This window comes from Lethenteron reissneri, chromosome 46, assembly GCF_015708825.2.
Source record: "Lethenteron reissneri isolate LAM-NWPU_2019-01 chromosome 46, ASM1570882v1, whole genome shotgun sequence".
Classification (NCBI taxonomy): Eukaryota; Metazoa; Chordata; class Hyperoartia; order Petromyzontiformes; family Petromyzontidae; genus Lethenteron; species Lethenteron reissneri.
The window spans coordinates 4,819,875-4,845,832 of record NC_083824.1 but is presented as its reverse complement, the minus strand read 5'-3'; the positions used below and the strand labels follow the sequence as shown (position 1 = coordinate 4,845,832).

The 25,958-nt window shown below is 41.3% G+C and overlaps 2 protein-coding genes across 14 annotated transcripts in view; one reads left to right on the top strand and one right to left on the bottom strand.

Annotated features, from left to right (window-relative positions):
- LOC133354222 (centlein-like) overlaps nucleotides 1-1,466 on the top strand; it is a 32,742-nt gene extending 31,276 nt beyond the window's left edge. For all 11 annotated transcript variants that reach the window (XM_061570890.1, XM_061570894.1, XM_061570899.1 and 8 more), the window contains exon 26: nucleotides 875-1,466. In XM_061570890.1, the coding sequence (XP_061426874.1) occupies nucleotides 875-970 (96 nt within the window). In that variant the 3' untranslated portion in view covers nucleotides 971-1,466. The remainder of the gene's footprint in view (nucleotides 1-874) is intronic.
- Nucleotides 1,467-1,622: 156 nt separating this feature from the next.
- CHAF1A (chromatin assembly factor 1 subunit A) lies at nucleotides 1,623-25,958 on the bottom strand. 3 transcript variants are annotated; one of them, XM_061570904.1, is made up of 15 exons: nucleotides 25,669-25,958; nucleotides 22,807-22,878; nucleotides 20,107-21,200; nucleotides 19,345-19,392; nucleotides 17,147-17,340; nucleotides 15,543-15,603; nucleotides 15,357-15,431; nucleotides 14,768-14,991; nucleotides 12,443-12,617; nucleotides 11,630-11,710; nucleotides 10,991-11,089; nucleotides 9,489-9,741; nucleotides 7,495-7,997; nucleotides 6,399-6,498; nucleotides 1,623-4,389 (listed from the first exon to the last, which is right to left on the bottom strand). In XM_061570904.1, the coding sequence occupies exons 1-15, from the start codon at nucleotides 25,727-25,729 to the stop codon at nucleotides 4,355-4,357; spliced, it is 3,075 nt and encodes a 1,024-aa protein (XP_061426888.1). In that variant the 5' UTR covers nucleotides 25,730-25,958; the 3' UTR covers nucleotides 1,623-4,354. The 3 variants fall into 3 exon arrangements, with proteins under 3 accessions (XP_061426888.1, XP_061426887.1, XP_061426889.1); XM_061570903.1 differs by having other exon boundaries at nucleotides 12,443-12,620; nucleotides 25,669-25,955; XM_061570905.1 differs by having other exon boundaries at nucleotides 12,443-12,620; nucleotides 22,807-22,851; nucleotides 25,669-25,955.

The window sequence follows — 25,958 nt, the reverse complement described above, 5'->3', positions numbered from 1 at the left end:
TCTGCCTGAGCTGACTTGTATATATAGATTTACGTCTGTGCAATGTTTTCGATTTCTCATGTGAGCTTCTTGGATCACAGAGTAATTCAAAATAAACTGAACAGTTTTGTTCGGATTTCTATTTTCTTCATTGCTGTACTGTTTAAACGGCAAGTTGTCAATTCATTTGGCAGAAACATGATCAAGCATTTTTTTCCCCAGCAAATTGTTGTAATATAAATAACCAAAAATAGCATATTAGGTAAATCACTGAAGCAAACATGAATTCCACTGGACTGCATGGCCCTCCAGATTAATCATTGCCAGTAGCATGGCAACTTTGGGATTATTTTTAAACCAATCTTATTAGCAAGGTGCGTCTTGCTACTGGATTGGAATTTTCTGTATTAAATCTTGACTTAAAGCCGTCGTGACTGCAGGGATTCATATTCTTTGGGTCTTTCGGTAAAGTCACGTAGATGACGACCACTTGTGTTGCCATCGAAACGTCGTAGTTGTTATTTTCTTTGAACCTATCTACGTGACTTTACCGAAAGACCCAAAGAATGACTTTACTGTATTGTATATAATAAGTTGATGCTGCAGATTAACATGTATTATTTTATCCAACGTCCATTCTAATTTCTAGCTTTATAGTTTACATCCCTTTCCTAGAATGTTGTATTTTAGTGTTTTTGTTCCTAAATGACCAGTTATCTGGAGAATATGGTAAACTGATGCTCATGGTTAACATTCACTTGTTCTTCTGCAAGTCGGGATTCACATGATACAATTCTCAAGATCCACAAACAAACTCTACCAGAGGGCTTGGTTACTGTAGAAATCCCTTCTCATATTACAAGGCTAACTGCCGTTAATTTGATGTTGCTTTCAGGGTCCATTTGCAGACAGATTGCTACACCTCGTGGTGGGGAAGATGGAGGAAGAACTGCAGCTAACACACAACATCCTGCAGCAGAAAGCCACTTGAATAAATGTGAACCAGACTCGCTGTTCATTTTATTGTATTTTTTTGTTTTTTACAATTTACTGTACATGTGTATCTCAATGTTTTTTTTTCTGGTTACAGCATCTACCCGCTCACCAATGTTTTACAACTCCCTGGATCAAGTATGCTTTCGCCCAACATCGTTTAAGGCTGTATCTTACACAGCCACCATGACTGAATACACCTCAGCTGTGCATAGTAGCTAAATACAAATGCACCCTTCAAGTTTGTTATAATGAAGTATATAATCGATCATGTAATTTTTTATTGAATTATGGGCAACTGGGTTGACACTAAAATCTAGTTTTCACCTTGGTTGGGAGTCTATGGTTGTAGCTCATGATGGATCTGTGAAAGAGCTTCGTAGTTAATCGGATTCCTCCAGTCTAAACGATTCTGAGCTCAGGATCTGGTTTAGTGATTTTAGACAAGAACCCATTGATTCCTGAGCTCCCAAGCTATTAAACTACAATCCTTTTTAAGAAAAATTGTTTAGATTGGTCAACTGTTCTAAACCTCAAAATGTTTGTCTGTCTTGATGCGGTTGTAGACACATTATCAATTCAAATTGTAGCGTATTTCAGATGAATAATATATCTCCATCTGGAATCTTATCACAGGGACTTCGGGTGACAACACAATGGCACATTTATGCCCTACAGAGTGTTCAGCACATGGCAACAACAAAAATGTTTACCCTCAACTTAAATACCAAATAAATCAAAATCTAAACTATCTCAGCAGTGTGGGCTCATTACTTTTACAATGTCATTCGTACCCGAAGAAACCCAGCCACTTCAAACGAGGCTCTCAAAGTTCTGGGCGAGGTCTCTCAAAGGGCCAGAACCACACATTGATGAAATTTGATTCTTGACCCATACGAATCATGCATCAAAACAATGACCAACAGTTGAAATTTCATTTATGGACAACTGTTATTTTTGTTAATTTACGTAAATGCACAAGCCGGCATAGAATAGGTAGGCCAACAATGGCGAGGGAGAGAACAAGATGGACAACACTACGAAAATAATGCTCGTGCTAACAAAAATACAAATACAGGAGAGTACAAATGGTACACAAAAGACGGCAGAAATACAAATAATATGCACATGCATGGATTCTCTATGCGTGTCCTTTTGAGTGATAGTTGTGCTAACATCAGGCACGCAGGATGTCTGGAGGCTGTGATGATACAATGAGTTTGATAGTGGCTCTGACCAGTAAAGTACACAAGGCAGGGAGAGACAGGACACCGTAGCGTGTCCTTTGAGCCAATTTCTGTCCAAGTTTTGGGCAACCTGGGTCAGTCCCTAATAACACAAGTTGACACTCATTTTTTGGTTCATATTGCATCTTCTTGAAAAGAGTTATGCCCCCCCCCCTCCCCATTAAGGATGGACGGACAGAGCAACATTATTTGGAAAGCATTAAAAACAGTCCAGACAAAACAAAAAATATAGTACACGTACACGTGAGAAATTACTGATCAGTAGGCACAGATTGTGAGGCTCTGCTCACCTAAAACCAGGCGGATGTGCAGTTAGTATTTTGGTCGATTATATTTTGCATGCAACCAAGTTAACGGAGAATGAGCTTGCATTATTCACGGTCATCAATAGCACCATAAAATCATGAACAAATTAATTCCCATCTACTGTAATGGGGGAAAACTTTTCACTAATCAAACCACCCTCTCCAATTGGCCCCGTCTTATATTTCAGAGACCTATATAGTGTTAAGCCTGAGAGCAGCATCCCAGGACATCCCTTCACTTGCTAGAACACCATGTTAAAATCACTGTGGGAAATCAATGTGACTTAAACTGAAGTGCAAAGCTAAAGTCCAGTACAGGTGTGTCTCGCCTAATGAGCGTTTTCTACGAGAATTCGTTATAACAATAAATTTGAAATTAGACCACTGTTTGAAAAACGAGCAAATGTTCGCGTAACAAGCGGAGACTGATCGATCGAATGTGTTCCGTGGCCGCAGCACAGCCCGTAGTTTTGTTGTTTGCATCGCGCGCGCGCACGTTCAGATGTGCTTCTGTGGTCGTCTGCAATGCTCGTCCTTCCGATATTAAGAAGACTCTGGAGCTGTGCACTTTTAATGGGTGGGTGGGGGAGAGGTGGTGGCGACGCTAATTAATTTCAGATGCCGAGGACATGCACTTGCAAGCACTGGTTGTTCTTCATGTGTGGTGTTATACTTCATGGTTTACTTTATTTAAAATTAGAATTTGCATTTCTCACAATAAAGTTGCTCAAGCGTGGAACATTTTGGGGTTGAAATATGACGCCGCTTTTAACATGGGAGTTCAATGGGAAACCCATCAGTTTAACATGTAGGCTTTCGCGAGCAATATTCACAATACAGGTTTTTTTTGGGTTAGATCGGAGTTTACGCCATCTAACCCAATAAAAAACTTTTTTTCCATTAGATCGCGTAATTTACATGTAACTTATGCGATTCTACCCAAAAAACCTGTATTATGGGGAAACAGGCTCTCGCGACCAATATTATCCACAGTTTTTTTGGGTTAGAATGCGTAATTTACACTAACCCAAAAAATCTGTATAATGAAACCGATCGTTTATCAAATTTTGGCTTAACCAACCATTTTAACAGAACGTATCTCGCTCGCCTTGTACTGCTTTGCCGTTTTATTGCCACTTCCGTCCAGTTTAGATCTGCAGCCCGAACCATTTAATTTCCACAACAGGATCACAGGTCACTTATAGGTTCCTATAAACACACAGGCACAAACATATACAAATATGTAAGAGGCATTACATTGGAATTATGGTATCTCGTGTTGACCCACATTAAAAGAGTGCTATAAAAAAGATGTTTCCACAAAATGTTACCTTTTTATAATGCTTAATATATTTGGACAAATATTTCCCCACCACTACCACCACCAATTCCAAGCGATCTGTGGAACTGATACGGTTACAGAACCCATTTGTAAATAAGCACTGGGCCAAGTAAACCGTTCGGTAGATATGGGAACTGTACATCAGCTGCTCAATAATTTTGGCACCAAGTCCAATGACTATGCAGCTTTAGTTTCTGCTCTGATATTCCACTGCTACAGCAATGTGATTTGTGCAGAACATTCATCTTTTTATTAGATTTATTATGAAATGAAATACAGTTTCAAATAAACTACATAAATCTGTTCCTCTTCACGATCTTTTTGCATTTAAGAATTAATGGTACAAATAAGCATTTAATCAAGTCTGAAAAATGCTGTGCTGTATGCACGTGCTCCGATTCAAGCTTTTATAATGATCTAGACATACAGGATATACAGTAGGAAACATTAAAAACGTGGTGAGATTCATTTTACTTCCTTATCCCTTTTCAGTGCAAGCTTTCAGCTGGAACTTGAGGTACAACTGAAAAACAATAACAATCAGAGATCTCAAATTACACATCATTTCACTTCACATATACCATGCACTTGATCTTGTCAGATCTCAGAAGCAAAGCAGAGTTGAGCCTGGATAGTGCTTAGATGGCTGATTACGGTACACAAGTTGATATAAGGTGGCAGGGCTAAACTTAATTGTGGACAATAGGGCACAGTTCAGAAAATTCGATTATTGTACTGTGCATCTATGTATTTCTAGATTTGAAGCTTTCGTGACTGCAAGGATTCATACTCTTAGGTTATTTCGGTAAAGTCACGTGGGTAAAAATAAAAATAGACATAATAATAGACATAAAATAATAAATCACGACGTTTCGGAGGCAACACAAGTCTCCACCATCAGGTGGGACCGTCACAGCTAAATTTAGCTGTGACGGTCCCACCTGATGACGGAGACTTGATTTATTATTTTATTTCTATTATTATGTCTATTATTTTTATTATTTATTTGTATTTTTACCAACGTGACTTTACCGAATCTATGCTCCCACATCTATGCTCTGTATTCTCAACCTGCACGGACAAGTGGTTAAGTGTAGTCAACTCACATGGCGTGACTTTGCCTGCTTCCAGCAGTTGATTACAAATGGGCTGTACACAAGCATCCAACCACTTAAAAGTAACTTTTAACTTAGAATATATTGGGATGGTGAAATCATGTAAATATACTTATGGTTTAAAAAATTATATCCCAATTGTACTGCCTAATCACAACTGCCAATCAGCAGAAAGTCCTAGTGTTGAGAGTCACTGGAACAGGCCTTCCTCACCCAACAGAGGCCCTGATATGCCCTGTGAAGTATGCTGGCAAATGCAAAATTGTATTCCTCAAATACAGAAAAAATACCGACAAAAAACGTTTACACCACTTTGTTAATCGATTCCTAAACGAAAGTCTCCCCATGCCATGTTGGTCACGAGGGGTTTGTTTGACAATACTTAAACACGCTGGTCTGCATGGGCTGGCAAAGTGTATGGGGGGCCAAAGACAAGTTCAGACATCACACGCCACTGATTTTAGCAGGGGCCATGTACCAAACTCGGGCAAACCAGGTTGGCGCAGTAGTGGACTAACCACTGCGCCATTGCTCCACCTCTCTAAAGGTAGAATGTGTAAATGTATTGCTGTTTGAGAGTCTCCGTGCCATGGGTCGTAGGTATTATTTGAGAAGACTGTAGTTTACCAAGCATGTCAGCACGGGCTGGTGAAGACGGGGAACAGATGTGGAAGCATAGCAAAGTACAATAATTCTGCACTGCCCTCTGCTGCCAACAAAACAGCCAGGCAGCAGTCTGTAACGTCTGCTTAATACAGTGGTTAATCAAAGCACTATCCAGGGACAGCCCTTAGCTCTGGATATCTGATGAGATTGGATAAATTTCATTTAACTTAGTTATACAAAAAGGTCACAAATTAAAAACGTAACTTTTTGTACAGTCATTAGAAAATTAGCCAAGACGATCAACTAGTTATACTTGAGAATTGCTTTAACCAGGAGGCACTATCAGTATCGGTTCATTGTTCTGCAATGGGCATTGTATGAGCGAGCCACCTGATTGAGCCACCAGGCCCACCTTGAATTTGACTTCTTGAGTCCAAGAGAATGTGACATTACGTGGTGACACAGAGAGTGCAGAAGGGGTAGTGGGGGGGTGAAGACTATGAATGTAACAATTCACCCTCTTGTAATTTGACAAATCGACAATTTTGAGCCACGATTCAAGAATCCATTATTTTAATGCCGTTGTAGTTTAGTACAAGCACAGCAGTTTGCAGGATTTATGTGAACCAAAACAAAAATAAAAATGTATTTTAAATGCATAATTCGACACATGATGAACATATGATTCGATTCATCGTTATATTCAATCGTCAAGAGCGAGATGCCGAACAGGCAGGTAGGAGAGGTGGTGTAACGTTTCTACAAGACTCCATGTGAAAAGTGGAATGTTAATTTAATAAAAAGATGTTACCATCTGTGCTTTCGTTGCAAGGCAGAGTGGGTTCCTGCTCCTCCAAAATCATGCAGTCATCACCGGCAGGGTCCGCCTGTTCCAGCTTTACGTCAGACACCTATACAAGTAGCATGGACATGACATCACACCTGACATGTATGAGCCAATAGCACCGCTTAAATCGACACTAAACTGTAATCGGTGTACATCGCTCCACACACCATAGGAAAATGCCACATGAGAATGCATGGCACCTCTACCATTATAGATAATGCAATTCTACCACCGCTTCGTTGTAAGTCTGAGCTAACACATTCTTCCATTTTACCAAATGAGCACGAGAACTGGGACAATTAGTCGATTATATTTATTAAGCCACCATCATCATTCTGTGATTGGTGATTACTCGGGCTGTTTCAAAATCAATAACCTGCCTCACAAATGCAGGAAAATCCTAACAGGCCACACCCAGCGAGAGAATGTTGATGATGCCAATGATGTCACCAAGTCCTGTCCATAACCTCCTGTACAGTGGCACATGATTTCTGATTTATCAAGTAATCTATTAAATATCGGATAGCCCAACTCTTGATGGCACTACTGGTAGAGCGCTTGACTCACGATTACAAATTCCAGTCAGGAGGTAATTCAGCCCATTATCCTTCCCAGGTCAATAAAATCAGCACCGGCCTGAAACATCAGCAGGTGTCAGATCGATCCCCATCTTGAAATTGTGGAATTATCCACTGCCTAACATGACAATGATATTGCCACGTGCATAGAATTGGCATAGTACTTTTTGTGAGTAGCAGCAGCATAATCTATATGCGAGTCATACATAATGACAGTAGTACATCCAATGGGAGTAGTAGCAGTGCTGTGTGGCAGCAGCACGTTGCGTGCAACAGCAGCGTACACTGCGTTTGGTACGAGTGTAAACTATGGCACCGGGAAGCAGCACGTGCTGTCAGTTTGACAGGAACGTGTGCGGCAACATCATTTTCTGTGACCGTAGCAGTCGCGTGCGAGCAGCACCAGGTTATATTATGTGCAGTACCATAACACCGACTGCCGGGTGCATTAATCGTTTTTGACAATGCGAACGCGCCCCTACCGCTTTTCCGGGCTCCTGCTTCTGTATGAAGGCCGTGATCTTGCGAGTGTTGACGGGGGTGGACGCGGCCATCTTCCTCCCTCCTTCCCGTGCAACGGCGGCAGCAGGGGGCGTCCCCGAACTTTGCGTGGGCACCGCGGACCCCGCCTCGCCGTCCCTCTCCCGCACGGGCGGCGCAGTCACGTAGTTCCAGCGGCTCGGCACGGGCAGATCTTGCAGGCCGTACTTGAGCAACACGTCGGCGTGCACGTACCAGCACACGCGCTTCAGTTCGTTGCGCTTCCTGTACACGGCGCTCTCCTTGATCAGACGCTTCAACCGCAACTTGGAGGGCAGCGCCGTGTCCCACCTGTTCCTGTGCCGTTTCTTCGTATCCAGCGTAGTTTCCCTCGGCGGCGATTCATCCTGCGTCTCCCGTTGCAGCCACCACGCCTGGAACTCCTCGATCATGAATTTGCTGCAGTTGATGTTGCCATGCACTAAGGGCAGGAGTTCTCGTAAGACTGTAGGAGTGGAGCATGATGTGGTGGTGTTGGCAGAGAAGGGGAGGAGCCAGACACATCCACAGCACACACTTCTTGTTAAGCTGGATCTCGTAAAATACACGACTGATTATCGTGATAAGCGTTCTGTAAAAAATTATAGGAGATAATTCAGTACAGCTCACATCACTGACATTCATTATTAAAATTCAAGCAAATTAATTCTCAAGAGTCGTGAAATGATCTTCTTCGTACGGCTGCTGCAGATGGAGAGCAACAACTACAATTTCACATTCAGGTGGTCAAGCCAGACAACGGTGTCAGGAACAGCGGACTATGTATGAATGTAAAACTTTTCCCACCATATAAAGCCAACCGTGATAATCAGAGCTATATCGCTGTGAGGTTCCCTTCGTATTTGTGGAGCAGGCATTGCATGATAGATTGTACGATCGGTTTTACATTTCCATTAAGTGAAATAATGGTCTCAGCCAAATAACCATTCATTGAAAAAACTTCATCAAATCCTTTCATATGGAATTATTCACAACAGACAAAACATGAAGGAACAGAAGCAAGTTATTCTTTTGAGGCCATATCGTGACTCGAGGGGCTGTACCAACTGAATGTATTTGAGATTTATGACTTTTTTCTGGGGGACTGTGATATGTTAAGAAGCTACAGGAAAAAATGGGACAGTGCTGAGGTACGATGTAAGACACCCCAAAGAGATGACATATGAACAATATACATTTAAGGAAAAACCTTGGACTTGAGTGCTATCATGGGGAGAATTTTAGACTTCGGGGGCAGCAGGATAATAGGAGCGACATCCCATTGAGCGGAGGTAATCAGATTACAGGCGTGCAACCATTATACCTGGAAACGTTATCTGCTCCCACCATTAAGTGTTACTCTGGTAGTCACAGCACTGAGCTGGCACCACTGAGATTATTTTACGTTGCCTAAATCCAGCTGAGAATTTAAAAAAATATTAGTTTCACTCAACTAAACTTTGTATTTTACCAGGTAAAACTCACGGAACTATATATCTCTTTTTCAGAAGCAACCTGGCCACAATACATAGCTCAATGAAGTGGCTTATGAAGACATTTATAGCAGGCAATCTCAAAATGCACGTTTCTAAATGTTAAGGGAAAAACGAGAGGACCTGGAGAAAAATCCACGTGACCACAGGGAAAACATGCAAACTCTAAATATACAGGCGTCAAGTCGGGATTGAACCCACGACCTCCTGCATACCAGGGGAGGTATTTAACATCAGACCACCGCAACGCCCGCTGTCATGAAACAACCATTACTCTCAGTGGCAGAGTGGGTGGAAAAGAACTGCCCCCTACTGTGTGCAAGAGGTCACTTGAAGGGATCTCGAAAGATAGCTCCGATATCAAATTCCCACGAGCTACTCTTGAACATGGGACGTTGCACCACTGAGAGTTCTTAATGGATTCTTCCATTCATGACAAGTTGCCGAAAGCACAAACTCCTCACTCTGCATGTCCCGGAGCTGCTTGATCTCCTGGGCATTCTCCTTCTCCTCCTCCTCCTCGGCTCCGAGATCGAAGCGCTGGCCCTTGTATGGCAGCAGCTTTTGTAGGGCTGCGCTGTCCGCACCTTCACCCTCCCACACGCAACCAATCACCACAGGCTCCAGACGCTGGCAGCGATGTGTCCGCGTCAGGTCATCCCACTCCTTCGCCTTGAGACGCTCACGCAGCTTTTTTGTCTCGGCGCTCAGCTTGCCCTACACATGGGGGGGGTGGGTGGGGAAGGACACTGCTCTGTAAACGTCTCACCACTTTGTAAATGTGTCTCCTCTCGGATAGGGCGTGACACAGGCACAGTGACGAGATACAACTGGAGTGTGTGAATTTGTTCATTTAGGTCTTAACGTTTTGGTGTTGTCATCGTCTAGGCGATGACAGCCTGTGGAATTTTAGTCAAGTCTTGGTGTGTGAATTTCATTTTGCCATTCTCTTAATCTAGTGAACTGAAATACACATTTAGTGAAATTCTAATTATTATCTGTTGGTGTGAGTGGTATAATTTCCCCCTAGCCAATATTATCAAGTGACCTAATTGGGGAACTCGCCACAATCTTTTCAAATATATATTGGTGCCCTAGTCTTTTAAATGTTACTCAATTTTCTTCGTCTGCATATTCACTCACAAGATAATTTTGTCTCACCATAGACAGTCAAGCTTTGGTTTTTTTAACACTTTGTTGACAAATAGTTTTACACAAAATTCATTAATAAAATCAACACGTGTGCGTACAGCTCTTGCAGCAGACTCATTGACCAAATTACAGTCTACCGCCTCTACCCTATCAACCACACTACTGAGGGTCCAATTCGAGAGCTGGTAAACATTACTTTTCATCAGATTCTTGGAAGAAGTGGTGAGGCTTCCATCTCCAACAACAGAGCAATTTGTCAAGGTGATGTGTTTTGGCATTCCATAAAAATGTTGATAACCTTTGGCTTTTTTGTTTGTAGGTGCAAGGCAACACAGCTGTCAATCTTTATATCTGTAGCTGCTACACTCCTCCACTGCTCTCTGTTGGTGTCAATCATGTCTTTATTAATAATTTATAAAACACAAAACCTGCGTGGAAAATTAATTAATTACATTCACAAAATTTTAATTGAATGATAACGGATGCTTCTGGGTCCTACAGAAACAGAAAATGCTAACCTCACGAGTTGAAAAAATCTTATTTTTGGTAGCAGGCTGTCACACCCCAAAGGTAATTTGGCTAGGCAAGTTCAAGGATGGCATGTTCTGCTTCCGTAGCACCCAGAAGCATGTGTAGCATGTCTGCATCGGTTTTCATACTTTAATTACTTCATAATAAAAATAAGTGATTTCATTCAAATATGCCAACCGCTACTGATACTTTGCAACACATTACATTTTATATATAAAAAAAAAAGTCATGACCTCTGGTTCAGTCTAAAAACAACATGTGAATCCATGGGTCACACACGTACCTCTCCATCGGAGTTGCCCTCCCCATCAGAAAGGTGACCGTGAGGAACGAAGAACCCGTCGTCATCGTCATCATCATCCTCCTCCTCGTCGTCTTGCTCCTGAATGAATAAGAGATACATACGGACGAAGTTCAACAAATCTAAGTTCAGCACCGATGGATAACATACCCGAGACATCGGCAAAATGTGGTATCATTTTGGCGGCGGGATCCTCGTGGCATCGATTTCACATTCCTTTACCATGGGTCACGAGACCCAACCTACTTGAGAACTATGTCAAGTAAAAACAAAGTTCACATTTTGATTATTGCACTTGAAAAACTATAACGGAACATTAACTATGTAAATTAACATTAACTGCCCAATGCTCGATTCAGCAGGGAGACCCCTGACCTTGACGATTACTGCAGTATCGCACGCTAAACATTGATCAGAAAACAATATCACTGCGACAAGCTCAGCGAATATCCATGTAAAATTAATGCTAGATTTCCAGAGAAGGTGATTTAAAACATTTTAGTTTCTTTCAAAAGTTTACATTAGGCTTCCGCTTAGTTTATACGCTGGTGATAAATGCCCGTGTTGAACATTCAGACTGTTATAATAAATAAACGTGCATTATTATTCTGTTCCACTTACCCCTTCACTGTGCGAGATGGACTCCCCAGGCTCCTCTTCCTCCCACTCATCATCACTGTCCACTTCGTAGTCCAGCAACTCCTGTCCGTCACACATACGACCACACGAAGCGCTCAACTGTCTGACAGGAGCCAGACAACACTTTTAACCTGGAGCTCACACACAACACCTCGCTGCTCTTTACACAGGCAAGGAGACAAATCAATATAAAACTAGATGCCCACGCCGGGGAGACTTGCCGTGACTGACGGACCGACATGAAGGTCTGCTGCATCTAGAACAAATTGTTAAGCAAAAATAATGACTGCACATTACCTAAAAAAAACTATGCAATGTGAGAGAAATAAAATACAAAAATAAACTTTGCAGTGGAAACGTCATGAGAATTTTTATAGTTGAATATTTTTAATATTTTATTATTTCCCTTCTACGTGACTTTACCAAAATAACCAAGAATGAATCCCTGCAGTCACGAAAGATTTAAATCAAAAGCACTTTTCACCAAGGGAAACAAGAATGATTTAAAATTACTGAAAATTTCTGCTCAATATATCCGCTGACATGCGCCTTCAAGAAAGCCAGTAAGGCAGACTAAGCATTCTAACACTTGAGTGATGTAACATCAAAAGTGATGTTACATTCATGTTAAAATGTGCATTTATCAGATCCTGCGCTGCCATCATCTTACCATGGAATTGAATACCTGAGTTAGTAGGTCATAATACAAACAACGTGACTCCAAATGGTATACAGCTCAACAGAGAAGCCATGTGGAATATAAGATTGAAAGTGCATTGACTGGGGTCTCCATACTTTGTCCTTGGCGAGGGGGTTGCGTGGGTTGATGTGCTTGCTGCACTTGCTCCAGGTGCCCCAGTAAGCAGGCCGATTGTTCCCAGTAAACTGCAGTAGCTTCATGCGGCCAAACCTCTTCCGCTCCTCCAAGGAGACTCTGTTTTCCGTCACCTTCTCAATGATCTCCAGTTCACTGCTGTGGGTGAAGCCATAAGTTAAAGAAATACAGAAATGTTGACGCATACAATCAGAGTAGCCTCATATAAAAAAACTCGCATACGCAGAACCGACTCAAAGTTCCATATGCACAGGTCAAAAACCAACGAGTCACCACCTTAGGACCACCTCGCAGTCCATTAAGTTCAGTCATGAACAAGATGTAATGTGCAATCAGTGTTAGTTTGGTGGGGAAGGTTAGTGACAAAAATGTGTCAAAGTATTTTATATTGGCCAACGACTACTGAGTGGGAAAAATTATGCAGCAAGACAATGGCAAACACCAAAGCATGACTGCGATGAGGCTACATGAACAAGTATGAATAAGACAAAGCAAATTTTGCAATGTTTAGACACAGCAGTGCACTGAGAAACAAAGTAGGAATGAGTTATAGTGGACATAAAATATTTACTAAGTTCACGGATTAGCTGAACTGTTGGTATTAGGGGAGGAAGTACAAAACCCTTGCACCAACATTTAATAAATTAGTGAACTATACTAATTTAGAATTATTAAATGTATATAAAAAGTCTTGACTTAAATTGCATAGGATGTCTTTGACGGAGCAAAATTAAACCAATTAAATTAACATGCGTGACCCACCAACCCTTCATGCAGGCATACACCATCAGTCTTGAGAGCTTTGGAGTAAACTAGACTTTGCGCGTATAAGGAAATGTTAATAATCATAATACCAATTACCTTTAAGCCTTATGCATTTGCCTGCAAATGCATACACAGTATAAACAGTTCATATAAAAACAAAATTACATAAATGATATCCTGAAGACCAATATTGGCATTTGGCTCTTGAACATCTGCCGTACGAAAAGAATTCTAGAAACATCTTCACACGCCCTTAGCTTCAGTTCTGCACAACACCGCCATGTACATGCACATAAAGAACTCGATTTGGACACAACTGAATTGGAGTTCAGAAAATTAGAATACAAACCCACCTGAACCAATGCCATAGAAGATGGAATGCATTAATATAGTTTTCATACAAGGTCCTCAAGGCTAAAGCAGAAATGTATTCCCAAGCATTTGAATTTTTTTATAACCACCATCTTTCTTACATTCTAACATATTTTATACAATAATGCTATACGCAATGATTATGGATCAACCTTGTACACAAGTGATTTTTTTTATTCTATATGTATAGCAAAGCTCGGGGTACTGTATATTAATTCAAGCAGCCATTGAAATTTCCAAATTCGTTTAAAATGTTACACATTTAAAATGCCAACGACGTACAATGAAATGTGGCTAAGAACCGCAGCATCCCTTTGAGGAACGGTGATGATTGCATATTCATTATTCAGTCTCAAAATGTCTCCCCCCTGCTCAAACAAGCATTGTAGACTCTCATCTCCATCAGTGTCCCTGAGCCAGCAGAAGCGGAACTTCACAACGGCCCTTTGCAAAACACAGGGAACCCGATATTAATCGAAAAATCAATGCAATGTTCCATCTCTATTTGTTACGCAATACCTGTAAGGGGGGGGTTTATGTCCACATCACCCAAAATGTCCCCAATCTCATCATATCTGCTAAGTTAAAAATAGTTGTGTTATTTGTATACAATTTAAGTGATGCATTTACCTTTCCTATACTTTGCACTCCTATTGTATTGTTTGTCGTAACGTTCTATACTGCCCCTTCTAGAAATCTGTGAAAAAAAAGCTTTATAGCTCATCCGATTCCTCCAGTATAGATAAATATTTTGATACACTCTTTGGTTCTTTCGGTAAAGTCCCGTAGGTATAAAATAAAATAAATCACGACGTTTCGGGCGCAACACAAGCGTCCGTCATCAGGTGGGTAAGTCTGCTGCTGAGGCAGACTGTTTTAAAAGGTTTGAAATGGGTGTAGCTCAAGGGTTATAAAGAAGTGGCCAAGGCGTGAGAAATCAGCATGTAACTGTAAGACAGAAGAGCGGCCTCCTAAACGAGGGCACGGAAGTGGCTTTGTTAATGTGAGGGAGATTTTGATATCTCCAAGCGACCAAGCAGTGGGAAATTTCGAGACCGATTTGTCCGCACAACTGATCGGTCAGTTGTGGACCCGACTTAGAGTGCATTTGCAAGGAGTAACAATGTGACAAACGTGCAATGACTTGCCTCTCCAGTTGAGCTGTACAGATGGAGTCGGCGTACGGGTATGTTTTTTTGCTCGTTTTTGGCTTGCGCCGCTTCAGCTCGTGTAGGTACAGGTTCTGGGTCGCCTGGCTCTCGATAGCCTCATCGACAGCGCTAAGAAGCACCTCCACACGCCGCACAGGAGCCACTCGCATGTTGTTCTTTATTTCAAACGGCGCAAATGGTCCGCAGGTCCCTGTAAGTGTCTATAGAGAGGAAATGTTTTTTTATTACTAATCATTTTGACATTGTTTATCCACTGCTGGATGAAGGTCTGTGACCATGCCTCACTGTCCTAAAATTCCACAATCCATCTTACCCTTGCACATCATTAGCTGAAATGATCGTAATTCTGCCGGAAAGCTTATCCCACCACAACATCAGTCCTCCTGGCATTTTATCCTGCCCAAATCCACTTGCTTTTGGAAATGGTCGACAGAATCTCATATTTTAGATTTGTTTCCCGACTCAAAATTCCTATTATCGCAATTGAAACAAGACATACAAGAGCTGAAAATCACTACAAGCCCTCCAACTGGAAGCTCAACTTTTGAATGATTTTAATACCAACCTTGGGGGCCTGAGGAGTTTTACCCTTGGTGAAAAAACTGGCAAAAGCTTCTTTGGATTTTTCTTTCTTCATACGCTGCAACGAACGAATTGACAGTTAATGTGAAGCCAGTTGCAACCCAACAGTAAAACACTCGGCAAGCATCAATTTAAAAACACGTCCATAACTTCATATTGTATGAAATACCTTTTCTTCTTCCATTTTACTCTTTTCCTCCTCTTTCTTGCGTTTTTCTTCCTGCTTTAACCTGGACACCCAAGAAAACGATACACATTTGAAATTAGAAAGCACAACATATGTACGTGGTAGCACTGATCTTGGCGAGGAACTAAAGTAACCGTCTCTCAATCAATGGATCTAGGTTGATAACTTACATTGTAACATGACTTTGTGTTTTGTGCATGTGGTGTTATTGTCACATGGATAAAATAAATTTACATAGAAGAGCCAGAGCGGGTCTATTTTATGATGGGCATGTGGCTTTTAATGTACATAACATCAGTTTTTGTTATGTATAAAGCATTTACAGAGCAAATGTACAACAGCACAAGTGGTCCATCTGTACAATTCCCCAAGCAAAAATTTTATGAAGATTCACTCAATTAAATGAGCTGTTTATTTGATTGATACAAACCAAATGTTTTGCACCCCAGCCCGATCGTTCAAAATTATGTATAGCTTACTCGAGTATGACAACTTACTAGTGTACATTAAAAGATAACCAACAGGCTTGTCTTATGCCAATAGTCGAATATGTAATCGTATTTTACTTTATGATATTCACATCATACACTCCTTTTACAGACGAGCAGCTAGCCATGGATAGTCTCCTTAAACAACAATTAATGAACGACAATTATTGAACATGTCCACCACAATTCAATGAATTGTAGTAGAGGTGAATCATTAAAATGCCAAGCTGCCAGTGCAGGAAATACTGGCAGCCATGGGCCATAAAGTTGATACATTTGAAAACCCGATTTAATCAGTTGTTGACACAGTTGTAACCTAGGATCTCATCAGTCCTGGCACAGTGTTACAACATAGACATTGAGCAACCACCTTTGTTGTGAGGGTTGGTTCGCAAACATCAGGTATAACACTAACTGCCTGAGGCAACCAGTCACCTAACATGACCCGTACACTGTGTATACAAGTTTCCAAGACCAAATGGATTCAGGCTTTAACAACCTACACTCAGCAACCAGGGTGGAAGGTCGGATGGCAATCATTAAAGGTTTGTTATAAACAGTGTTTACGGTCGGCTTGGATTAGATAAAAAATGTAATGTACAGCCCTGTCAATACAGAGTGGGCTGAAGGCATCCCCACACCATGCCAATCATGGGAGTTGTTTGATGCTTCACAATGCTGCCCAATGTGGTGGTGAAGGGGTGACCCAGAACTGGTTTCGATATCACACACTACTGATGTTAAGTGAAGCTGAGCATCAAACTCATGTCACCGGGTTCATAGCAGCGCGCTAAACACTGCAAATACACTCCAACATCAAACTAAAATATTTTAATCTTGTAATTTTCCACAAATGTTTAGTTCCATGCTGACCCCATAGACGTCACAATGGGTTGAGGCTGTCCCAGGTAAAAGGTGCAGATCCCTTATGATAGTAAACTCCTAAGGCTGTTTTCTCAACCAACTTGGTATTAGGTCTGCCAATTAAGCTACCATGGGAATGCATGCCAAGCCAGCGAGTCTGGCTTGCGAACAAAACCAACACCAACCATCCCAGAGATCATGGAAATACAGCACCACGGCAGTTTCTTTACTCACTCTATGGCCTCCTGCTTTTCGCGCTTCTTTTCCTCCTTGAGCTTAGATTTCTCTGCTTTCTCCTGCTCCTTCTGCTCGCGTTCCTCCTTGATCTTGCGGCGAGACTCCTCTCGTGCCAGGCGAGCCTCCTCACGCTGCCGCTCCTTCTCCAGCTTCTCTTCCTGCCGATGTCGTTGTTTCTGCTCCAGCTCTGCCTAAAATAACAATCGTCAGATAACAGTCCAAGGAAATGGATATCAAAGAGCTTAACTCAGAGCCCTTCCAGTGGCCACACAGGAGTGGGGCAGCACTCTTCATTGCACGATAGTCAACCTGCTCGTTTTTAAATCCCGGAGCTAAAATTCTGCCAGATTTAGTGCATAACAAAATATTTATGTTAAGGAGTTATTTTTGTTAAGTCATTAGGGACAGGACTGAGACCATTAACTCACTGCAAATGAGAGCGCGGTGGAATCACTGGCGACTGCCCGGATTTGAAACCAAAGATCTTATCAGTCATAATAAAGGTTTTTGGGTTAGATCGCGTTATTTATAAATGTGTCGTAACCCTCCACCACCCGACACGGCCAAACAGTAAAAAATGTGTCACGTTGGTAATTACATCCAGCGAAAAGTCGTACTCAAAAATTGTAAATGCTGTGGATTCACTCCGGTGGGCTAAAGTAGAGAACTATTTGTCTTTTGTCAACGTGACACATTTTTTACTGTTTGGCCGTGTCGGGTGGTGGAGGGTTACGACACATTTATAAATAACGTGATCTAACCCAAAAACCTTTATTATGAATAACATTGGTCGCGAAAGCCTACTTGTTAAAGATCTTATCAGTGCCAGCCCAACGCTCGGACTTCGAAGGCCACCTCGCATATTCAGGATACATTTTTAAAATAACAAAGCCCTTTACTTTGCCAATATGCCTCTGCATTATTCATAATATGGGAAACATTGGGCAACAGTACATACACAGCTCAATAAATATGCTGGAATTTGAATTTAAAGCTTTTTAATCTACATGAATTCAAGTTAAAAATGGATTGCTTAGTAATTGTAAGTCTTTTAAAATGCTTAATATAATGGAATTACCTTATTTCATGAACAGCATTTCTCATTTTATCACTTACATTTTGGATGTTTAGCATTTTTCTATTTATTCAAATTGTGCTATCCGTCTGTCCAGGTTAAGAACCCATTTTGAAATGTTGCAGAGCAGTGCATCGTATCACAAAATGGCTACAGGTTTTTCAAATCTGAAAAATATATCGCCTTGTTACATGCCGCGTCACATAAAAACTATATAGGAATGACACGTTTGCTTCTTTATTGTTCCTTACTCGCTAACACAAATCATTACGTTAGAAAGTACATTTGTTTTTATTCTCAGAGCCAAAAAAAGAAAATGCCATAATTTAATTTGACGATTTTCCAGTCATTGGTCAATTTTAAATCCAAGGGCCTTGATTCAAAGTCACCTTTGATCTCAGAATTTCTTTATTTCTGTATCCAGGAGGAATCTGATGAGCTATGAAGCTCTCTTTCACAGATGTCCAGTAGGAGCAGGTCAGCTCAGCCCTCCGAATTCGGATCCACACTGATATCATTCTTTGTAATTTGTATCACCAATTAAATAACATGAGTAGTCCCACAAAACAAAGGATATTTTTTTTACAAAATTCTCAAAGCCAGCAAATCATAGTGTGAATTAAATGTCCTTGGAAATTGATAACACAGAAACTACTTGAATAAATACTTGCATACATATCTCACCAAACAATGCATGGTGATCTTTCATGCTATGTAAGGTATGATGACATATTTAAAAGTTGAAACTAAATTCAGAAAAAAAACTATTATATGATGCTATGCTGCGTTCTTGATGGCCAATTAAGACCATTTACAAGTGAGCACATGGTTTAATCTGGGGTGTTTGCTCAGATTCAGCCCAGGACCTTACTGGTTCCAGCTGTGTCATAACATGATCGTGGAGGCCCTGAGCCACCTAACCGCCTCAAAAATGTTTTGATTTATTATGTGTAGTCTGTGGTAAGTTCAATGCATTTAATAAAGAGATTACTAAATGATCACAAAAGGCAACATCTCACGAAGCAACACACGTGTATATTTACTAATCAATGAGACCTGACATTGTGCTTAAAGATATTGCCTCAGGGGGATATTAGTCTGGTTTTAAGCAGTTTCTTACCATTTTCTGTTTACGGACACCTGTTCTCTTCTTGACACTCCCAAGTGTCTGTAAAAAAAAAGGGATGCATGAAATAACCATAAATCCTGCTTAAATATTAGATAGCAAGAGCAAAGCAATAATTTTACACATGAGGAACATTTAATGTTATTAACCGAGGCAATGTTTGCGTTGCTAAAAAAATGTAACTTGATGCTTAATTTTAAATTCCTATTATATGAAAATGCATCAATTACACAGCAGAATAACTAGACATTTAAAACCACTTATTTTTATAACATAAGACAAACACAATGCTTTATAAGGTGATAGCATTACTTTTCATTGTTCATGCAGAAATACTTACTGTGGCTACTGACTATTTACATCTGATCAAAAAGCAAGACAATTAAATAAACTTAATGCCACATTCCACCATCAGGCACAACAAGCACCGAGCACAACAATAGGTGCAAGGGTTGCAATTCAATTTAGAACACAAATAGTTCACAAATGAATAAGAAAGAAATGATCACTCCAACGTAACAAATTCTTTACTGGTACTGACATTTTCCAGGAATATTGGCTAATCTTACATCCATGGTTTCAGTCAATAACAATGGGCAGACAAAACTCATGTACAGCAAGAAACACTTTGACATGTAATTGCATTTCCAAAAGCTGCGTAAATTGTAAGAACAAAAAATTGTAAGAACCATTGACACAAAGTTGATTTGGCATCCCTCTGGTCACACAATGAAATTAAGTCATTACCGGCCTCACCAGTGAGCTTGATGTTGCACTCAGCAGGCTCTTACAAGCAGCGGGGCTGTTGTCCTGAGAGAAACTCTCCTCCGAGGAGAGGTTGGTGGAGATGTCCAAACTGCTTAAGGTGGTGCTGAATGCCGAGGCCTGGGATGCTGGAGTGTCAGGACAGTCGTTCCTGGAGGTAGCCGGAGACAGCAGCTTTTTCCGCTGTGGAGTAGCGAAACACCCTGATGGCTTTACACGCTCCAGGGACTCTGGCTGAGTGACATTCTCACTCTGTGGCTCCTCAGCTTCTTCCTGAGATGTGTCCTCATCTTCATCTTTTGAAGTTTCTTCTTCACCTTTGGAAGTTTCTTCTTCATGTTCTTTGTCTTCTTTTATTGTGGTGCATATCTCCACACACTTACTGGCATCAGATGTTTTAGATGATTCAAGTGTCTTCGAGTCTTGTGCATTCTCAGAAATATTTTCAGCGACATCCATGGGCTCAGAACTTGTGTCCAGGTCCTCTACCACTGTACAGTTCTGCTCATGGCCTTCAATCTCTTGCTTCACTTCAGATAGGTTGGACTTCGTACTCAGTGTAGAATCATCTAAGGGCATGGGATTTACATCTACAACAGTCACTTCCGGTTTCAAATCCGTTGAGGTAGATGATTCCATTTTAGGCTCAGATGTTATCTCTGCCTTTGATATTAATACCACTTCAGGTTTTATAACACCGCAAGCTCTGTCTTGGTCCACAGCGTTAGATGCTTCCACTGCAGCAGCCGCCTGTTCTCCAAGCCCATCATTCGACTCCTCGGTCAAGTCAATGACGTTTGTTGTGGATATATGTCTCTCCTGGGCTGAGCTGATGAGCTTGTCCAGGGGACCCCGTAGCAATGGCAGATTGCCACCTGTCCTGTCGCACCGCACGCTGTCCTTGTGATTGACGTGCTCCGAACTGGAGCTCACTGCATTATCCCCCTCGTAAAGGCTCACCAGCTTGGCTTTGGGAAATGCTTCCTTGGACAGATTTGATGGCGAGAGCTTGGCGCGCTTTGCATTTGGAGTACCAGGGCCATTTTGCCTTGAGAGGGGGTCCAGGCGTTTAAAAGGCAGCCGTGCTGAAAAAAAATTAAGCCCAAAAACCATTTCAATATTAGAAATCATAATATTTGCAGCAATTTTGTCAACTCATTGCTGGACAACGGCTTCCCTACGCCATGTGAACAGTGGGAGTTATTTGACCATATTTTACTATGGTGGTCAGTGCGGGTTGGTGTCGGGAACAACTGGAACACTTCCCAAAATAAACAAATCTAATTATTTATTACATAACACCAGTTAAATGTTAAAAAATGTATAACAAAGTAAATGTATCTTACTGCGCAAATAGTATTTGCGAGCACTAACTCCTGAGAGTGGTGAAAACTGCGCATCCCTAAGATGAGGAGCAGTGTTTCCATAGGAACATCACTGCAGAATCACAGACAATGGTATCCATTTTACCAACCCCAGGAGAGATGGACTGAACAAACTCTTGATTGTTACCACCACCCAGCCAGTTAACTGTAATATATATATACGTCCATCTAATTTGTCACCCCACTGCCGATTGAGGTTCTCCCCACACCGTGAGGATCACAGGAGTTCTCACCGTGCTTCACTACGCTTGTCAGTGCGGGTTGGCAAATAGCATAGATCTACGTAATAGCATATAAGCATTTAAAGCTTTCGTGACTGCAGGGATTCATCTTCTTGGTTCTTTCGGTGAAGTCACGTAGAAGGGAAATAATAAAATAATAAAATTTTTACATTTTATTTTGTTTCAATTAAACATGTTATGTTTTTTTTTCCTTTCTACGTGACTTTACCGAAAGAACCTGCCCTTCCGCTGTCCACACTCTAGTCACGCAGAAGCCTCTAACATCTGTTATATGGATGGCGATCGCCTACCCAATAATATGTAGGCTTAATACTGCGTATAGTCTAAGACATGAGATTCAGGATGATTTGGTCATATAATGTTTGGCTTGCATTCTCAGAAACCAACAAAAAAATGTTCCCTTTTGGACTCCAGCCTGCTAAAATGCCAGCCAACTTGTAGCTGTCAAACTATTCACCATCTTTCCCTTCCACAAGTACTCAAAAGTGAATATACTTTCAAAGCATTACAACTAATTTGTTCCTTTGTGTTCCAGAGAACAATGCTCAACCCTCTTTGCATGCGAATGAGGATTATATATGATTGGCCATTTGCCACAAATTTGAATTCAGGAGTCTTCTCGCCTTTATATTTGAAGAAAGAATCCATTTTAAAAAGTTGACACCATCACAACGGTTATTCAAACGTATTGTTTTGATTTTGAAATATATACTATGCTAAGCAGTTCTTAATTTTATACAAAGATGACAGCCAATGCATATGCATATATACGTTATAAATTACAATCCTTTGTTAATTCGCTGCAGGAAAAAGACCTCCCCACGTCATAGCATAATCACTACTCATTTGTCCAGGAATAAAACTCGTGGTAGTGTTCAACAGCACCACCGCTCCATCCACATACAGATAGTATTCTTAATTAACACACAAATTACAGGAGGCTACTTATGCACAGCTCTAAAACTGAAGGAACAGTGAATTTGAAAAGTTAATTCGAGAACGCGCGAGTTTTTCTTTTAAAAAGGCATGTAACGTGACTGGTGTTTAAGAGGTGGGGGTGTCACCTTGCACAAGTTTCTTAGCACCCGGTTCTTTTGTTTCACTGGCATCTGCAAAGAAAACACGAAGAAAAAGACCTGACGGTCAAACCGAAGACAGAAACACCCAGATATAAAATGTTAACAATTATGCATTCTCGCATGGATTGAAGAAATGTGCAGCAATTCACTGTTGCAGCCATTTTGCAACAGCTCACAGCAACTTAAGACACATTGGTTACAACATGATACCGATTGAATCCACTTACCACAAAGCAAAACACTGCAAAAACACAATTGCACAACAGTTATGCTAGGAGATAGTTGCATGGATTATCTCAACGCTTACATGGCTTCACTGGTCGAGTTGTAGAAGCCTAGGCTCAATACTCAATAGACGTCATTGCTTTGGATATGAAAAGGGTGATTAAATCTATTAAACGGAAACTTAAACGATCCTGTCATATTCGATAAATTCAAAATGTAGAGCATCCAAAGCAGACCAAATATGCAGAGGCGAATTTTAAGTGCTTTGAATATGGTGTTTACTTTTCAAGGCTAAAACCCCTCAAATAATCTCTCATTCTCAGCCCGAGCATAAACCTAAACAAGACAGAAAAAGCTGGGAATTGCCTGGAGTTTTTTTTCTTTCTGGGGCTCAAAGGCAATCGGCCATGTTATAGATGTCGCCATCCTATCCAGCTGGGCCTCACTCACAAAGTCAAAGGAGAAAGCCTTTTCCATGAAACACCGCACTCAATGCAACCCGATGTTTCAATTCTTTAATATAGATTTCCTTAGCATTCTATCCTGGATAGAATGTAAACATTTTTGTAATGTTATCATTGTGTTTTTTTCTCTTACTTTTTTTGTAACAGCTCAAACCATTTTGCTGCTACATTACGGTAGTCAACTCGCGATTATCCACTATGACGGGGAGGGGATGGCCCAGATGCAACAAAACCCATTAGTGCAAAACAATTGTAAATAATATCGTTACAAAAATTAAGTATTGTTTACGTATGTGGAATGGGGGCGAAGGATGAAACGTGTCGTATATTTGAATAGTTTTGTAATCGGTCACTTAGGAGTAACAGGCACACGAGCATCGAATGCCCGATTTAATATTCAGTTTCCATGCAAGCACGGTTAATCCAATCCACGTGGATAACCCAAATCTTGTTTTTTATTCTGTACACGAAGAAAGTTGGGTCCAGTGGTATTATAACCCTAAAGGGCCTAAGCCAAGTAAACCTGAACCAGAGTTGACAGTAGCCATAGCTGACAGTGACATGCCGCTCATTGATCGACGATAATGGCCCCTTGATCAAGGCGATTAGGGAAATAAACATCCTTTGGAAAGTATACTCTTAGTTCTTTCGGTAAAGTCACGTAGGTAAAAAATGAAATTAAAATTAATAAAAATAAAAATTAGGAATGGTACAGAGTTTAAGCGTGTTCACATTAATGTTAGGCTATAGTTAGTGTTAATAAAAAGACTTGCGGTTAAGGTTTGTGTTAAGGGCTTGCGAGTGTTTATCTGATGTTGATGTTATGACGAGTGTAAATTGTTAGCCTTACGGGGTAGTATTAAGTCAATGTTGGTCAGTGTTAGGGATGATAATAATAGTTATTATAAGTTAGGATGTTGGCGCTAGTATTCCCATGAACTCGTGACAAGATTTCGTATTCCAGTTAACCGTTCGGATTATATTTAGGCCAATTGTAAGTTATTAGTCTACGGCTTTATGTAAGAGTTATTGTTACTTGAGGATTAGTGTTTTATATAAGTGTGAATGGTTAGCATCATGGTTAAATGGTTAGTGTTAATGACATGGTTAGTGTTAATGACAAGGTTAGCGCGTTACGCCGTTTGGCGTTCGTGCTTACGTAAAGTCTAAGTCCTAATAATGTCAGGGTTAGTGTTAGCTCATGATTCATTGATTAATTGTTCATACTAGAACTAGTGACGGGATTGTAGCGGATAAGTGTTTAATGTCCGCGTTAGTTGACGTCTAAGTTTGAATACCGTGGCGATCAGCGTTGAGTGTTACGTTAGCAATTTTACTGGCGCAGTTACACCTGATGACGGAGGCTTGTGTTGCTTCCGAAACGTCGTGAGTTAATTTAGTTATTTTCATTTATTATTATTTTATTATTATTTTACTTTATTATTATTTTACCTACGTGACTTTACCGAAAAAACCTAAGAGTGTTACGTGCTCGGGCAATTACAAAACGTCGGCGTAGATACACAACACACACCTTAGACCCATCGTGATTACGTCTCGCGTATTAATAGTTTATAATTAGTGTTAAACCTCGTGAGTAGAGTACACAATGTATTTGTGTTAACGATGTGTCCCCTCGTTCCGCACCAGATTAAAGAACGGCGCCAATCGACGCCCTTCCCGTTCTCTCCCCAACTCCCCCACAAACAACTTTACTCCACTGCTGGATGTCTCTCTCTCTCTCACACACACAACACTTTGACTACACTTTGATTGTTAACAAACCAACACGCAAACACGACTTAATTCCCACCGCACTGCATGCAACACAACAATTAACAACTTACAGACCCGGCACGGCCCCGCGCAACGCTATCCGGTTAACATTCGCGTTGGTGTTTAGCGTAAGGTCGTGGCATGGAAGGACAAAGAGAGTGGAGTGGACACACGGATTGTTGGGCAACAAGAGCCGCCAATTACCGCTAAATAGCGGTGACGTCACCACGGCGCCGGTGCCAGGCTAGGTGCACTTTCCACGGGGGTGAGGTAGGGGTAATCGCGCTAACATTGAAAGTGTTGTTAGGGGGGTACGGTAGGAAGATAATGAGTGGTGTTAGGGGGTGTGTGTGAGGTGAAGTATCCGTGTCTCGCGTCTCACCGTCGTTCTCCTTCACGACCGAGCGCAGTGGCCCCGCGGCGCCCGCCGTCGTCTCCCTCATCGCGGTCGTGAGGAGCAGCGCTCGCCTCTCGCTTGACGCCTTCACAGCAGAGACGACACAGAGAGATGCGGGGGAGGTGGGGGGCAGACAGGAGATTGCTGAAGTGAGGAGAGAGGGTGAAGGAGGAGCGACGACACTCGCCTGCCGGGTGACGATGGCGCCGGGGCCTCGCGCTCGTATTTTGGCGGGAAGCGGGTGACGTGCGCGCGCAACATAAAAAAAACGAGGT

What these genes read in the sequence shown, in the direction of transcription:
- CHAF1A (XM_061570903.1), bottom strand. Translation starts at nt 25,729, where the DNA reads ATGAGGGAGACGACGGCGGGCGCCGCGGGGCCACTGCGCTCGGTCGTG. An exon ending in GTGCAACATCAAGCTCACTG is followed by an intron (nt 19,393 to 20,106) that starts GTGAGGCCGGTA and finishes TTTTTTTTACAG; the next exon opens with ACACTTGGGAGTGTCAAGAA. An exon ending in GCAGCTCCGGGACATGCAGA is followed by an intron (nt 7,998 to 9,488) that starts GTGAGGAGTTTG and finishes CCACTCCTACAG; the next exon opens with TCTTACGAGAACTCCTGCCC.